General features: G+C 45.3%; 1 protein-coding gene across 2 annotated transcripts in view; it reads right to left on the bottom strand.

The window, feature by feature from the left end:
• SEMA3E (semaphorin 3E) overlaps positions 1-13,697 on the bottom strand; it is a 168,130-nt gene extending 154,433 nt beyond the window's left edge. For both annotated transcript variants that reach the window (XM_081911731.1, XM_081911732.1), the window contains exon 1: positions 13,095-13,697. In XM_081911731.1, the coding sequence (XP_081767857.1) occupies positions 13,095-13,206 (112 nt within the window). In that variant the 5' untranslated portion in view covers positions 13,207-13,697. The remainder of the gene's footprint in view (positions 1-13,094) is intronic.
• Between the last annotated feature and the right edge of the window lie 1,772 nt (positions 13,698-15,469).

The raw sequence follows: 15,469 nt of genomic DNA, 5'->3' as shown, positions 1-15,469 counted from the left end.
ATTCAGAGGGAATTTCCAAAAGGCAGAACTTTGTCCTGGATCTTAGACAAGTCAATAGAAAAATCAACAACTTTCAGGTTTTCCTTTAAAAACTCAACAATTTTCAGGGTGTCCCTGTTTTTACTTTTTGAAATATGTCAACCCTAAAGGTGGGTGAGATAGCTGGCCCTGTGTCACAGGTACATTTCTACATTTCTAAACTGTGGTCCACAGACTACATGTTGCCCAAAGGGCACTTCCAGGTGGTCTCCCAGATGAAAGTAGATGAAACTGCCAAGGTGATTAATGTTGATTGATCTGCACTTCTACATCTCAAGCAGTTCTGCTGAGTGCATGCAGTGATGGAAAAGGGGGAACAATAGAAGGTTTGCTGTGCTGTGTCACTATTCTTTTAACTTTGCCACTATTACCGGTATTTCAGTAATGCTCACTCAGCAACTAGCCAAGCTTCCCTCCTTTGCAATGCTTCACCTTCTCCTGTCCCTTAATTTGGGAGTGTTTTGAACTGTCACGACTATTTGCTCTGGTGCTCATTTGACTGAATATCTGTGAGCAGGATCTGGGTGGACACAACCCTGATGGTATCTCTGTTGTGAACAAGACAGTGGCCATCCTGAACCTGCAAACTGACTGCTGTCTCTCTTAACCTCAGTCTCCCCAGAAACATAACTTGGAGCAGGTGGAAGGAAGAGATGGGTGCTGTAGAGCATCTTTCCCCATGACAGATGCAGGGACTTATATGCCATTCTCCTCACCATCAGGAACAAAGTGTCCCACCACCACCACTTTCTCCCTTCTCCAACATAATATTTCTGGAAAGCCTGAGGGCTCTCCTCATGTTTGACTGGAGACTTCTGGGATGCTTTTATTCCATCTTCTGCATCATTTCCTATACTTTGTGGAGGTTCACAAAGAAGAAGCAAACCATAACGGTGGTCCCCCATACAACAAAACTTTAGGAATTGATGGACTAGATGGTCTTTTGGTCTCACTATTTTGTGATACAAAGCTCCCCATCTGTTTTTGAACAGGAAACTCCATTTCATGCCTCATCAGCCCTGGAATGTTCAGTGCCATTCCATCTCAACAGCTTGTCTAGGGCAAATATACGAGCAGTCTGACTACGCAGCAGGTAAAAGAAATGTGCCACTGGCCTCATGCAGGGTGCTCCTGGCAAACTCAGTGGCCCATTTATCTCGTATGCTCCTTCTTCCATGCTCCTGTGGCTGCAAAACTGCCCCCCATGGGGGATTTCAGTGGACTGGACATATGGCCACCAGCTAAACTGGAAAAGAGCTTCGAAAATGAACAAATGTTTCAAATGGACTGAAGTGGTTTTCTATCGTTTCCCTCTCCCGGGGAAGCATGTTTCTTAAAAAAAGACGAGGGATCCCTAATTAGTGCTGACTGCACACTGTCGTTTCATCATCTTGGTCTGGCAGCATGAAGAGAACCAGAACACCAGATTTAATAATGCTAAGTATTCCCAACTGCAACGTTTTACAGTACTCGTTGACCCAAGGTTCCTCAGGAAGGCTGAAAACAGATGTGTGTTGCTGCACAGCATACAGTAAATCACCTCGAGAATATTAATGCGACATTAAGTAAAACTTTTGTTTCTAGCGGAGCCTTGACTTGCACCATAAAGTTTCCAACAGATGGTGTTGTCACTTTGAAAGCAGAGAGATAAGAGAACAGAAACAGCCACATCCAGCCCATTCATGTTTGGTAACTTCAAGTGACACTCAGTTCTTCTCCAATGTAAAGAACAAAAGCTGAAAACAGCCTGAGGAGTGAAGTCGACGCAGCTTGCTGTCTTCTTCATGCCAAGCAACTTCAAACCCTTCCAAGTCCTGCTGCACAAAATCCACAGAAGCTTTTGTTGACAAGATGCAGTTATGAGAGGAGCTGAGGGGAGAGCATACACAGCCCAGCTCGGCTTCAGATAAACAAGGAGACAACAATCCTGAACATAGCTACCACGAATCTGATGGCCACTTTGCATGTTACCAAATCAATTGCTTTAAGTTACTCATGGAATACAAGAAATGCTTTCAAGGGTCCATACAGCCCAGCATTCTGTTTCCAACAGTGGGAAGTCAATGCCTCATCAGGCCAATGAGCCGGGCATGAAGAGGGCTAACCCAGCACCTGCTATTCCAAGGTGCAGAGTCTGTGCAAGCGAAGGTTGCTTCAGAAACAGAGGCAGCCTGAACATCACAGCTGACAGCTATGATTTGTTGTTGTTGTTGTTGTTGTTTACTAGTGTCCAACTCTTCGTGACCCCATGGACCAGAGCACGCCAGGCACTCCTGTCTTCCACTGCCTCCCGCAGTTTGGTCAAACTCATGCTGGTAGCTTTGAGAACACTATCCAAATGATTAGACCCATCCAAAATGTACTTTTTAAAGGGCCATCTAAGCCTTTACCACAGCTTCTGGCAAAATAATAGTGATAATTAATGTTATTCCATATGTGAAGAAGCACTGCAGTTGTTTGCCTCGCTCCCCAGTTCTCTTGAGTAGAGCAATTCTAGAGGAAAACTAAGGATGAGTCCGAACAAATACAAGGGATTATTTGCTTTTTTGTAAATATAACTGACCTTTCAAGAAAGCATCTCCACAAGGCAGCCTACAATGATAAATCACAACAATACAGCAATACAGGCAATTCTGAACTTACGTAGGGCATTGTGCATAAAGCCAAAACCGTATATAGTGAAAACACATTGGGGTCCAGAGTGGGTGGGATTGCCTGTCTTTTTTCCCAGAGGTCCCTGCTGCCTTTCCTTTTCTTAAAAAAAATGTCAAGTGTTTAAAGCTGCATGCACACAAGCTAAATGTGCATAAGTTGCAAGTTATCTGTACATAATAATAACAAATCATTTTCCTCAAATTTTGAGCAGTTGCTGCAAATCCGGCCAATCTAACAAATCATGTCGTCCTCCCAGAGAGCATGCATTGCAGTGAGATCTTCAGGGCTGACCTCACTGCTTGTGTGGGTGGGAGCGATTGGATAGCCACAACAACCCGATTGGTGGTCCCTCGGTTGCTGGGGTAAATCTGGCCATTGGGATCATTTCATGCATTAACCAAGAAACCTCTATATACCGCTGCACATTGCATTGAGCTTCCTCTTTTTCACTACGCACATCGGATCACCCACCCACCTTTGCTATATTTAGGGTTCATTATGACCTTGCTATGCCATTGTGGGTCGTCTGTTTTGGGACAGGGGCCCGGTAGGAATTTTCCCATTTGGTGGATTGGCTGGTGCCATTTGGGTTTCGCCTGCCGCGTAGCAAATTGTCACAGCTTTGTAAGGTTTGGCGGTTAGGCATTGGCTCAAGGTGGAGTAGAGGGGAGGTTGTCACACCTGCCCCTCCCAATGCACAAATGTGTATTCCATAAAAGGAATCCAGGGGCTCGCCTTGCTTTTGTCCGATCCCCTTTCAGGGGTTAGGGCCACGCCAGAGCCCCTGGTAGCATTTGGCGTGAGTTTGAGACTGTGCCTGGTCCAATGCTTCCCCCACGATGTTTACCTGTACTGACCTTTGCCAGTGTCCAGTTGTCAGTGCTGCCCTGCTGAGGTCAGGTGCAGCTAGTCAGGAACCAATGCTTAAGCAAACTACTCACGATCTGTAATCAATAAAGATGTGGCCAAAATAATGCCAATAACCTTAAACTAAATTCTGTGTCAATTGTGTCTTTATGTATTGGGGGAGATCTTGGGATCTTAACACGCAAAAATCATGCAATTGGAATATAATTTTGAGCTTGATCAACCGCATCAATTTTTGTCTGACTGTGTTATATATGGACTAAGTTACAAAACAGAGTGGAAGTAAACAGTGCTTAGTACAATTGCATTCTTAGAGGATTCAAGAATGTCACAGACAGCTTGCTGTGTAGCCTTTCCCAAACACATATAAATTCCGATTATCATTCCTGTTTGTATTCACACTCCATATAAGTTCTCGCCATAATACAATTCTCACCTTTTCAAACACTATGAGCAGCCTACTTTTGTGTGTGTGTCTGTTTCCTGTGCTTTCCATGTTTGTTTCTCAAGTCTATATCTGCAGGCAGAGAAAAAGGCGTGTAAACAGATACAGTACAGCTTAATATAAATGTGCAATTGTCTCTGTGGGCCAAGTGAATAATTGCAATTTGGAAGACTTATCAGTGACAGGCTAGACCACCAGAGTAGAATTAGATCCATGACATTAGGCTACCAAAGAATAAGACGATGCTGAGGCCATTTTATGTAGCTTCTAGGATCTTGTTACAAGCTTAAGAATTCCAACACTTACATTTCTCACGAAGTCAAAAGGAAACAAGTATGTGTTTTTAAATGTTTTAAACACATTTTCATTTAAATGGTATTGTCTTGCCATTTTGGTTTTGGCTGCCCTGGGCTCCTTTAAGAGGAAGAGCAGGATATAAATTGAATTTACAACAATAACTGCAATTATCCCATGATATGTGAAGTTGCTGTGATCAGTCTTGCATCATAGACACAGATGTTGTTTTCTCACAACATTGAAATGTTCATGATTTTGTCCTTTACATGTAGGTCCCACTGAGGCCCTTTGGGTAACTCAGAAGAAGGAGACCCAATTGGCCATTGTTAGCTCCAGGTACTAGGGGTGGAAGAACAAATCTCTCTCACATGTGTGTGTCCAACCCCCACCCAGCATTGGGATCTGTGAGAAGGAAAACATGGGTACGAGGTGCCCCTCAAGGGGTTAAAATAGAATTTGCCATACTTGGTGTTATGTACTGAAGTTCTTACCCTGGGCCAGCAGGGGGATACTGTAGATAGTTATGCAAATGAAGGATCGAAAGTGACATTCAGTGATTGGATAGTTTTAGAAAGTTGTTACAGTGACGTTGTACTTGAGCTCTATATAAGCAGGCTGACTGAACCCTTCAGTTCAGTTCTGTTCTGACCTGTGAATAAACAAGAGCTGTTTGAAGAATCGCTGTGTCGTCTGATATGTTCACCCACAATTTAACACTTGGCAACATGCGTTGGGGCTATTCCATTGTGAGTGCTTAACGTCTAAATAACCAGGCCTCAATAGTAAAGTAGGAAAGGGTAGGGTGAGGAAGTTGAATACTCAAAGCCACACTTTCAAGACAGAGCTGTGCAAATCGCAGGCTAATTGTTGGCCAGCTGCAACAAATAAATGAATTTGCCATCCAGATTAGGCTGCTGAATTGAAGAAAGCAAAGTAGGGAAGGACTTTTGTGTGAACTGTGAACTCAGGTACTGAAAACAAATTCCTAGGCTCAGAATATGATCAGAGGCACCCTGTAGTTTATCTGTAGTGGTAGATCTTGGGGTACTAGTAGAAAGAAAAGAAAAGAAAAAGATGGCCCAACAAGCCTCAAGTTTGCCCACCCTTTTGTGTACCCAGTCAACATTTAAGGTACAAAAGCGATTAGAAAGGCAATTTGTCTCCCTAGTCTTGGCATTTGTGCAGAACATTAAGTTGCTGTTCAGCTTGCTATAGATTTTCAAGTTGGCCCTTATCCCTTGTTGTGGAAGATGAGCATTCTTGCTCTCTAGTAACCATAAGATGCAATTCTCCTCCACCAAAGCTTTCTTTGGGTGTTGGCTGCATGAAGAGGGTCAGGGTGCTAAAAGAGGCTTTGAGTTCATGTGTCAAACCCCAAAGTCACACAGCTGCCCCTGTGGCCCTGTTGGGCATAACTTCTCAAGCAAGGAGCCTGCTCTTAGATGGAAGCTCTCCTTGTGATTTAGAATCCTGGGCAACTATAGACCTTTTCATGCATTACCAATAAGCGTTATGTCATCATGTGATGGGGCAGCAAGGACAAACGTGGTAGTTCATCACTGTTCTCACCGTCCCCCAACATTTGGAGGGTTAGCTTATGAAATGGGAAGCCTGTTGTACCTACAGCAGTTCCCCACATATTTAGAACCCTGATCTTTTCCCAAGGATCCCCCTAAAACATCTGAGCATCTTCCATGGGCACAGGTTGCTCTCAGTTTAGAAGATCACCCTAAATGGGTTGGAGGATGAGGACAACAGCTATGAGTGGAGAGAGGAGCTAATATGCTAATCCCCATTGCCTCTCCCACGATAACTTAACACTTACTGGCGCAGACTATCTTCCTCAGAAATAATGCCCAACACAACAGGAATGGGAGGAGATGTGTGGCTTTGGGGACAGGGCTAATTCCCTTTTACCATGCTTGCACATGAGGAATTCCTGAAGAAGACTCAAATGCTTTTCTTATCCCTTTCTTTCTTTCTTTCTTTCTTTCTTTCTTTCTTTCTTTCTTTCTTTCTTTCTTTCTTTCTTTCTTTCTAAATAATTTTATTAAACATTTTCTTGGTTTACAAAAGTCCGTCCATTATCTCTCTTTTCTAACCTAGAAAAGGCAGCAACCACAATATATGAGTCAAAGTTAGTACGGTACTGAAACCTGACATCCCAATTCCTCAAATTTCCCCTCCCCCCAAAAAAAGAGGCCTCTGTGTTTCTTCCTTGTTCTCAGAGCACTTCAGAATTTCTTCCTAATTTCAGTGTGTATGGGGTAGATAGTACCATATCATTGTGAGGTGGGTGAGGGTGACTTGTGTGGTTTTATTTCCATTAAATATTTTCCCAGCACCCTGCAGCCTCCCTGACTGCCTTCCCCATGAGAGAAGTTACCAGACAATGTCTTCTCTGTTCTGTACCCAAAGTACGGGGACCTGGGGAGGCTGGCTACCAAGGGCCTGAGACTGGTATTTGTTAAGTTGTGGGTGAACATATCAGACGACACAGCGATTCTTCAAACAGCTCTTGTTTATTCACAGGCCCAGAACAGAACTGAGCTGAAGGGTTCAGCCAACCTGCTTATATAGAGCTCAACTACAATGCAACAGTAACAACTTTCTGTAGCTATCCTATCACTGAACGTCACTTTCAATTCCTTATTTGCATATGTAGACCTGAGTGAAAACTATCTACAGTATCCCCCTGCTGGCCCAGGGTGAGAACTTCAGTACATAACAGTATTCTTACTTGTCTTGTTTTTAAGGGAAGCCATTCATTCCATCTTAAACTAAAAACCCCACCCATGAGAATTTCACTAAAATGTTCAACTGCAGTTTCTTTTGTAAGATGCTTCTGAATCACGAATGGCTTCATGAAAACATGCACCAGGCACCAATTATACCGTTCTTCTTAACAGGTTTTTGCATGTCAGTTTATCACCAAAAGCAATTATGAGGGAAAGTCGTGGCAAAATATAAGATAAAGATGTTTGCAAAAATGCTAATATTTACAATGCATTCTCGAGAGTTCAGAACGTGACTGGCAAGTTGCTGAGTGATAACTGGGCTGTTTCTTACCTGAGTCTTAATGTTAGTCATTCTCCGCAAGCAAAACAGATGGAAAGCAGTTGTTTAAGAAGTTACACTTCACAAATGTACATAACTACCTAACACTTCATAATACTGCAAGTGTAACAAATCACTGGCCATCAACAAGACAATAAAAGACCAATCGAAGAAGGAAACAACTTATTACTTCAGTGTGGAAGGTATTATTTATGCCTGTCTCTCTCACACACTTCATTTTATTGCTTTCTGCAGTGACGTTTCTGGAAAGACTGTTCAGCCATCTAACTAGTTAAGCATTTATCCGCAGGAGTATTTGAGTAACGTAGACTGAAGTGAACATTAAACACATTTTGGATGGGTGAAATATTTTAGCATTCGAATTTCACAAAAAGCGAGCTTAAGTCATCTGAATCCCAACTATGCGTACTTCATGCCGTGTCTGGAAACAAGTACAGAATTTGCCTTTTCCCAATAATCCAAGCTTCCATTCAAAAACAAGAGCCTGCCCTCAGGCTTCTCACAGAGAGAGGGGCAGTTTGCACAATCCAATTAGTGCATTGCGAATGGTTTGGCCTGTGGCAGAATCACTGTAATTTTTCTCCTAACTTTCCAGTACAATTTTTTTGGGTGTGTGTTAATGTCATAGTACGAATTTCTAACACCTGGGGAAGTGAATAGCCATTTAGGCAGTTTTGTATAGAGTTTAAGGCTGGGTCACACCAATCTGCTGATTCTAAACAACATGGTTTGGGATTGAGGCTTGATCTCCATGTTAGCATGTAGTGCACAACACTGCTTTGTGCACAACACAGTTCTGATGTGTAGTGTGGCTCATTGCCATAGGCAAATCTAGAAAGTGGCCCAATAAGTCCTGAGCCCTGGACTCTTCATAGGAGGAGGAGGAACTTGCCTGGAACCTCAGGGGAGAATATAGAATCATAGAATCATAGAGTTGGAAGAGACCACAAGGGCCATCGAGTCCAACCCCCTGCCAAGCAGGAAACACCATCAGAGCACTCCTGACATATGGTTGTCAAGCCTCTGCTTAAAGACCTCCAAAGAAGGAGACTCCCCCACACTCCTTGGCAGCAAATTCCACTGTCGAACAGCTCTTACTGTCAGGAAGTTCTTCCTAATGTTTAGGTGGAATCTTCTTTCTTGTATGAACCCCTGGGGCAAGACCCAGTGGTGGAGCTTCATGCCCCGGCACTGGGGGTGGGGGGTGGAGAGCAGGCAGGGGCAGGGCTGGCGGGCGTCCTGGGGGCGTGGCACACCACCAGGGGGCATGGCACCCAGCCCGGGGGGGGGGCAGCCATGATGGCTTCCCATTGGGATCACGCTGCCAGGGATGGTGCGCCCCCCCGCACTCCTCTTCCTCCACCACTGGCAAGACCGCCTTCTGAGTTAAGCACCCCTTTCCCTTAGCCTTCTTGGTACGTGCTTCCAGTTGAGATAAGTCAACCGTTGGAAGGGTAGACTTGCTGGGCTCTTACAAAACCTAGTACCAGCCTACCACATGTCATGGGTGCTTTAGTTGAGATTCCTGCACTGTCACCATAGGGTTGGACTAGATGACCCTCGGCGTCCCTTCCCACCCTATAATTCTATGATCCTATTATTATTCTTATAGGGCATATCCACACCGATTCTGCACATCACACTGTGGTTTCTCTTCAGATTGCAGAAATCACCTTTTACCAATTCTGCACATCACATGATAAAGAAAGCACTGGGTGATGAGAGGGCTGGTGCTTGGTTTTGTTTAAAATAATAACTCTCCATTGTGCTTGGCCACATCATAAGAACTCTGCATGCACTCATTAATGTCGATCACTGAGTGCTAACACGAACGTTACATTTTAGGCACACAGTGGGATTAATTACAACGAAATGGCAACTTGCTGCAAAGCTTAGACTGTCTTTGCTGAAAAGGTTGTGGTGCAATCTCCACATCTTTATGTTTTTGTGCCTTTGGTACCCACAGCAACATCCTCTGGACTATACAGTTCAGACAGGAGACAATCATGCACACATGTTCAGTGGCGTAGCGTGGGGGGTGCAGGGGGGCTGGCCACACCGGGCGCAACATCTGGGGGTTAGGGGGCGCAAATCCACGGGTTAGGGGGTGCAAATTACTTGCCTTGCCCCGGGTGCTGACAACCCATGCTACGCCACTGCACATGTTTGAATAGCACCAGCAGCATTTGCCCATTGTTCTTCCCAGGGTACAAGCAAGTCTGCTGCTTCGAATTGCTTGGGCCTCCCCTCCCCATTGCTCTGACCACCACAACCCAAGTTTGCACTTATATGCTTTTGTAAAACGCACATGGAAAATGGACCTTTAACCTGACAAATTCTCATCATATTGAAGAATGCATTGGGATGAATGGCAGCTGACTCAAGTACAAGCAATATCTAGGAAAGGCATTTTTTCATGTAAAAAGAATTGCCAGAGTTATGATGTGCTGCTACTGATTCCCAGCAAGACTTGAAGAAAAACATAGTGAAATGCACTATTCATTTCAACCATCGGGAAAACATTTATGCTAGCAAGTGAATGCAGAAGCACTAATACCAATAGCAACCTAGCAGGAAGCCAACCCAAACTGTCAACCAATGTACTGCTGTGCAGAAGTACAAAAAGAGGTTTATTTATTTCAGACAGTAACACACGCACCTCAGACACAAAACCCCACACAGTCAGTCTAAAGTTATGTCCACTTTATGGGAATTGACTGTTGTACATTGTGATAGTTGCAGGACTGTCAATTTGAGATCAATGGGGTTTTATGCAACCGTCTGATTGCCGCAATTATTTCCAGTGAGGACAATTGTTTGGTTAATAGTTGCTAGGGTAATTTGAAATCCCTGTAACCAGAGATATTTCAGATATATTATTTTTAAATGTTTATGGAGGGAACGAGGAGAATCAATCAAGCCATTTCCTTTCAGTGAGGACAATCGATGACTTGTTTGTTCAAACGATGAGACATTGCTTTTACCTCTGGGCCAGAATGAAACTCAGGTAGGACAGTATAAATGCACATGGCAGGAATGTTCCACAAGCACATTGATTGGTGCCGATGTTTAGATCCAGACAAATCACAAACCTATTTTCTTATGGGGTGCCCCATACAACTGTGCTTTGTGGGGATGTGCTATGTAAACCATAGTCAGCCGTGTGTGATTTTATTAATCATGTAATTCTATCAATGTTTAATAGTTTTTTTTAAATTTTTTAATATATGCGTTTAGCTGTTTTTATTTGTATATAAGCAATGTTGAGTCCCATCAATGGAAAAGTTGAGGTATAAACAAACAAACAAACAACAAAATCAAACCTAATCTAGAGTATTGGTTGAGCAAAACACTCTGATAAATAGTCAGCTTTCTTGTTCATTCCACCTTTCTGTTTTCTCCTTGCAGTTAGCAGTTTGTATCACTCTACGAAGCATAGTTGCAACTCAAGCATGCATACTGAAGATCGGTTCGCAGTTCCCTCTTGGCAACCTGTCGTTCACCTGTCACCACAACTAGAATCAAACTGGTCAATGGAGTTTCCTCCTTCCACTCTCTTTAGAGGGCATGCCTAGTGTCAAAATGGGGGGGGGGGTTCTAACTCACAATAGTGAGTAGAGAACCAGGGAATGGTGAGCAATTACTCTGGTTCATATATGGTTGTAAGCAGTCCACTGGATAGGTTTCAGATGCTAGTGAGGTTGTTAAGTGAGGTGGCCATATAATACTAAGCTACTTATCAGTATCATCCCCATGTAAAGCACATTACTCAGCCTCAATAATGACAAAAATATTACGCATTTTAAACACTCTGACTGGTGATCAGAAAGAAGAAGTCTGAGAAACACTTTAAGCTTAATGCAGCCGTTTTCTAATGTCTGAAGTCTAACCAGTTAAATACTTCTATTGCCTATAGTTTGGTTTGAGAAAAGTACTTGCCAAGCTGGGTGCAGTGTCTGGACTACAACTCCCATCAACCCCAACCAGCACAGCTGCTGGGATTTGTAGTCGAAACCATTGGGAAGGCACAAGCTTACTCAGAAGCAAGACGCACTGAATGACATGAGGTTTATTCCCAAGAAGGTGAACGCAGGTGTGGAGCCTTAACAGCCAGGCCCCCTCTATGCGTCCTCAGAAGCAAGCCCCACACAGTTCAATGGGGCTTAGCTCCCAAGTAAATGTCTGCACCAGTGGTGTAGCGTGGGGGGTGCAGGGGGGCCCGGCCGCAACATCTGGGGGTTAGGGTTAGGGGGCGCAAATCCACGGGTTAGGGGGTGCAAATTACTTGCCTTGCCCCGGGTGCTGACAACCCACGCTATGCCACTGGTCTGCACCCTCTCTTGGGGGTAAGCCCCCTGAACAAAGTGGAAAACATGCCTGTATACATATGCAGAGATGTGGCTTCACAGCTGCAGCACTCTTTCCATTAACTTGGTAATAAGCCCAACTGAATACAATGACACTTCCTTACACATGAATAGGATGAGGCTCAATGTAGATTTAGTATTTGGACATGGAAGCACCATCTGTTGCAACCATTGTTGTGCAAGTCAGGGTGCAGGCATGTTTACCCAGAGGTATGGGGGCGGGGGCCCTTGCTCCTGGTTTATAACTTTTCAACCTATGCTGCCTCTGCAAGGAACTAGTTACTAGGCAAATGCTCAGCCCTGCCCCTGCTCCCTAGAAGCCACAGGTGAGCCTCTCTGTCAAAGCAGCTTTTCACCAAATCCCATCACGAGCAAATGAGAGTCTCACTTCCTGGGTTGCTGCAGGCATTATGCAGAGATGAAATATGAGCAGATGCGCGGTTTTAAACTCTGGGATTTGGGGAAATGAGGTGCTTTCTTTCTGACACTCTTGCCTTCACTAAAACCTGGAGAGTTGAGAAACAGTTCAGAAAGGCACAAATATTTTCTAGTCAAGTAACATTTGACTTTGGGCTATATATTTAAGCTGGAAGCAGACTGCTATTGGCAGTCAGTCAGCTTAATTACAGTGTGATGACACTTGTTCGTTTGGAAGATGATTCATCTGGCGGCTTAGGAATCCAGCCCACCCCCACTCTGCCAAATACTCAGCCTAGATCCAAAAAGAGAGATTCAATTTAGCCTGCTAATTCTTAATGGGGACCAGTCCTTCAATGGCAGGGCAATATATAGACCAATTTGGGGTGGCCTAATGGTTATTTTGGGGAGCACGGATGTGCAAAGTTGAGCTGGTTCTGCCTGAATCAGACGCAGCTTCACAATACAGAGAAGTCTCAGTACATCCCTCCCTGAACTTTATATTTTTAAAGGGCAAACTCCTAGAATTCAGACATCCCCACTTTGCATGGTAATTGAACATATTCCAGGTGTGTGATGCTGGCTGTGTTAGCCTCGTTCACCAGCTCATCTTAAAGAGACCGCTACATCGCAGCATCTAGACTTGCTCACACTTGCTGAGGGTGAACGTGAATGACAGAGTTTCACTCTCTGCTGTCTGTATCTTCAAGACACACAAGCTCCTAGCTGGTTCAGTACAACGCAGGTGCACGTGTTTGCCAAGAGTGGAAACGAAGCTGTCCTGTGAAGGCAAATCTTTAAAAAACGCATCAGAAACGCCTGGGAGAAAATGGCACTTACGGCTGGTGGCACAATTCCATGCCAATGAGAGCATTTTTTTTTATTTTTTAAAAAAGGCATTTCACACAAAAAGACAGAAGTTGCCTTACCTTTATGTGACAGGCGTAACCTTGGCTGGCTTGTGTCTGTCGTGTGGCACGGACTCCAGAAGTCTAGGAAAACACTAGACAGTGCCAAAATGAAGAGGTCTGTTGCTGCCATGCTGTCCCAGAACAATGAGGGTGTTCTTTGTTTTAATGGGTTAATAAATCGATAATAGCAAAGCTCAGAAGTTCCGCTTTTCACTCCGAAGAGTACTTAGATCTTTCCCAGCCCAGGTTCCCCGTGGAGCATTTCATGGGAAATCCTTCAGGAGAAGAAATTCAGGGATCTCCAGAGAAACAGTCATTTTCTTCTTCCTCTTCTGGCCAATATCATGAAAGAAAGGAAGAAAAGGAGGCGCCCTCCCTTAAGACGGTGGTTTCTGCACAAGCAAGGCGTCAAGTGGGCTGCGTTGTTGCGTCTTGTTGGGCTCGGTGGCAGCAAACTCTGCGACTCGAGTCCAGCAAGAGGCTGCGATTTTCGCTCGCTCCGAGGCAATTCCTTCAGAGGCGAGGAGGTGCGTGCGCGCCAGCGGGCGCTGGAGGAGAGAAGCAGCCCTCTTCGGTCCTCTCCAGAACTCAGCCCCTTGCTCGGACTTGCCAAGCAACTCCTTCCTCCTCCTCCCCCCCCCAATCCGCAGCTCACCTCCACTCCCTCCCTCCCTGTCTCCCTCTCCCTCTTTCCTTTGGCTAATTGGAGCCGAGAAGGGCTCTTGCAGTTGTCGGATCCACACCCAAGCAGGGATGCAGCTCGCTTCCCTGCAGTCACTGGCAAAGTTCAGGGCGATTTGGCGAGGTGCCGGCGCGGGGAGCGGCTTCTTCGAAGGAGCATCTCCGGCGGAAAAAGGTAAAAGGCGGATCTAGACGGATCCTCGTGAATTCATATGATTTTTTCATTCAAATTAAATAAAACCACCATGATACTGTAGACTATGTCTTACTCTATAGACAGCATCAAAAAAATCACGCATCTACTATTTCGTGGGGCCGCAGGGGCGCAAAAACATGGTTAAAAAACACGGATCCTCATGGATCCTCATGATTTTTGCACAAGAGCAACCCAAAGTCACCATCAGTTCAAACATCATGGCCAGGGGCACAGCATCCACCACAAAAATCACGGATCCACGGCTTCCTGGTGATACCGTGGCCCAAAAACGTGGTTTTGAAGCACGGATCCTCATGGATCCTCACGCTTTTTGCATTGGGCCACCCCAAACTCACCGTCAAATCACACATCATTCCCAGGGGCACAGCATCCACCACAAAAATCACGCATCCACGGCTTCCTGGCAACGCCAGGGCGCAAAAACGTGGTTTTGAAGCACGGATCCTCATGGATCCTCACGCTTTTCGCATTGGGCCAACCCAAACTCACTGTCAGATGACACGTCATAGCCAGGGGCACAGCATCCACCACAAAAATCACGGATCCATGGCTTCCTGGCCATACCGTGGCACAATAACGTGGTTTTGAAGCACGGATCCTCATGGATCCTCATGCTTTTTGCATTGGGCCAACCCAAACTCACCCTCAAATCACACATCATGTCCAGGGATAAAACTTGCACCACAAAAATCACGGATCCACGGCTTCCTGGCCATACCGTGGCCCAAAAACGTGGTTTTGAAGCACGGATCCTCATGGATCCTCACGCTTTTCGCATTGGGCCAACCCAAACTCACTGTCAGATGACACGTCATAGCCAGGGGCACAGCATCCACCACAAAAATCACGGATCCATGGCTTCCTGGCCATACCGTGGCACAATAACGTGGTTTTGAAGCACGGATCCTCATGGATCCTCATGCTTTTTGCATTGGGCCACCCCAAACTCACCGTCAAATCACACATCATGTCCAGGGATAAAACTTGCACCACAAAAATCACGGATCCACGGCTTCCTGGCCATACCGTGGCCCAAAAACGTGGTTTTGAAGCACGGATCCTCATGGATCCTCACGCTTTTCGCATTGGGCCAACCCAAACTCACTGTCAGATGACACGTCATAGCCAGGGGCACAGCATCCACCACAAAAATCACGGATCCACGGCTTCCTGGCCATACCGTGGCCCAAAAACGTGGTTTTGAAGCATGGATCCTCATGGATCCTCACGCTTTTCGCATTGGGCCAACCCAAACTCACTGTCAGATGACATGTCATAGCCAGGGGCACAGCATCCACCACAAAAATCACGGATCCACGGCTTCCTGGCCATACCATGGCACAAAAACGTGGTTTTGAAGCACGGATCCTCATGGATCCTCACGCTTTTCGCATTGGGCCACCCCAAACTCACCGTCAAATCACACATCATGGCCAGGGGTGCAGCCTGCACCACAAAAATCACGGATCCACGTCTGCCTGGCCATACCGTGGCA

The sequence above is a fragment of the Podarcis melisellensis genome (genome assembly GCF_964234715.1).
Source record: "Podarcis melisellensis genome assembly, chromosome: 5".
In the NCBI taxonomy this organism is placed as follows: Eukaryota; Metazoa; Chordata; class Lepidosauria; order Squamata; family Lacertidae; genus Podarcis; species Podarcis melisellensis.
The sequence above is the reverse complement of the archived record's forward strand: the minus strand, read 5'-3'. Positions and strand labels throughout refer to the sequence as shown.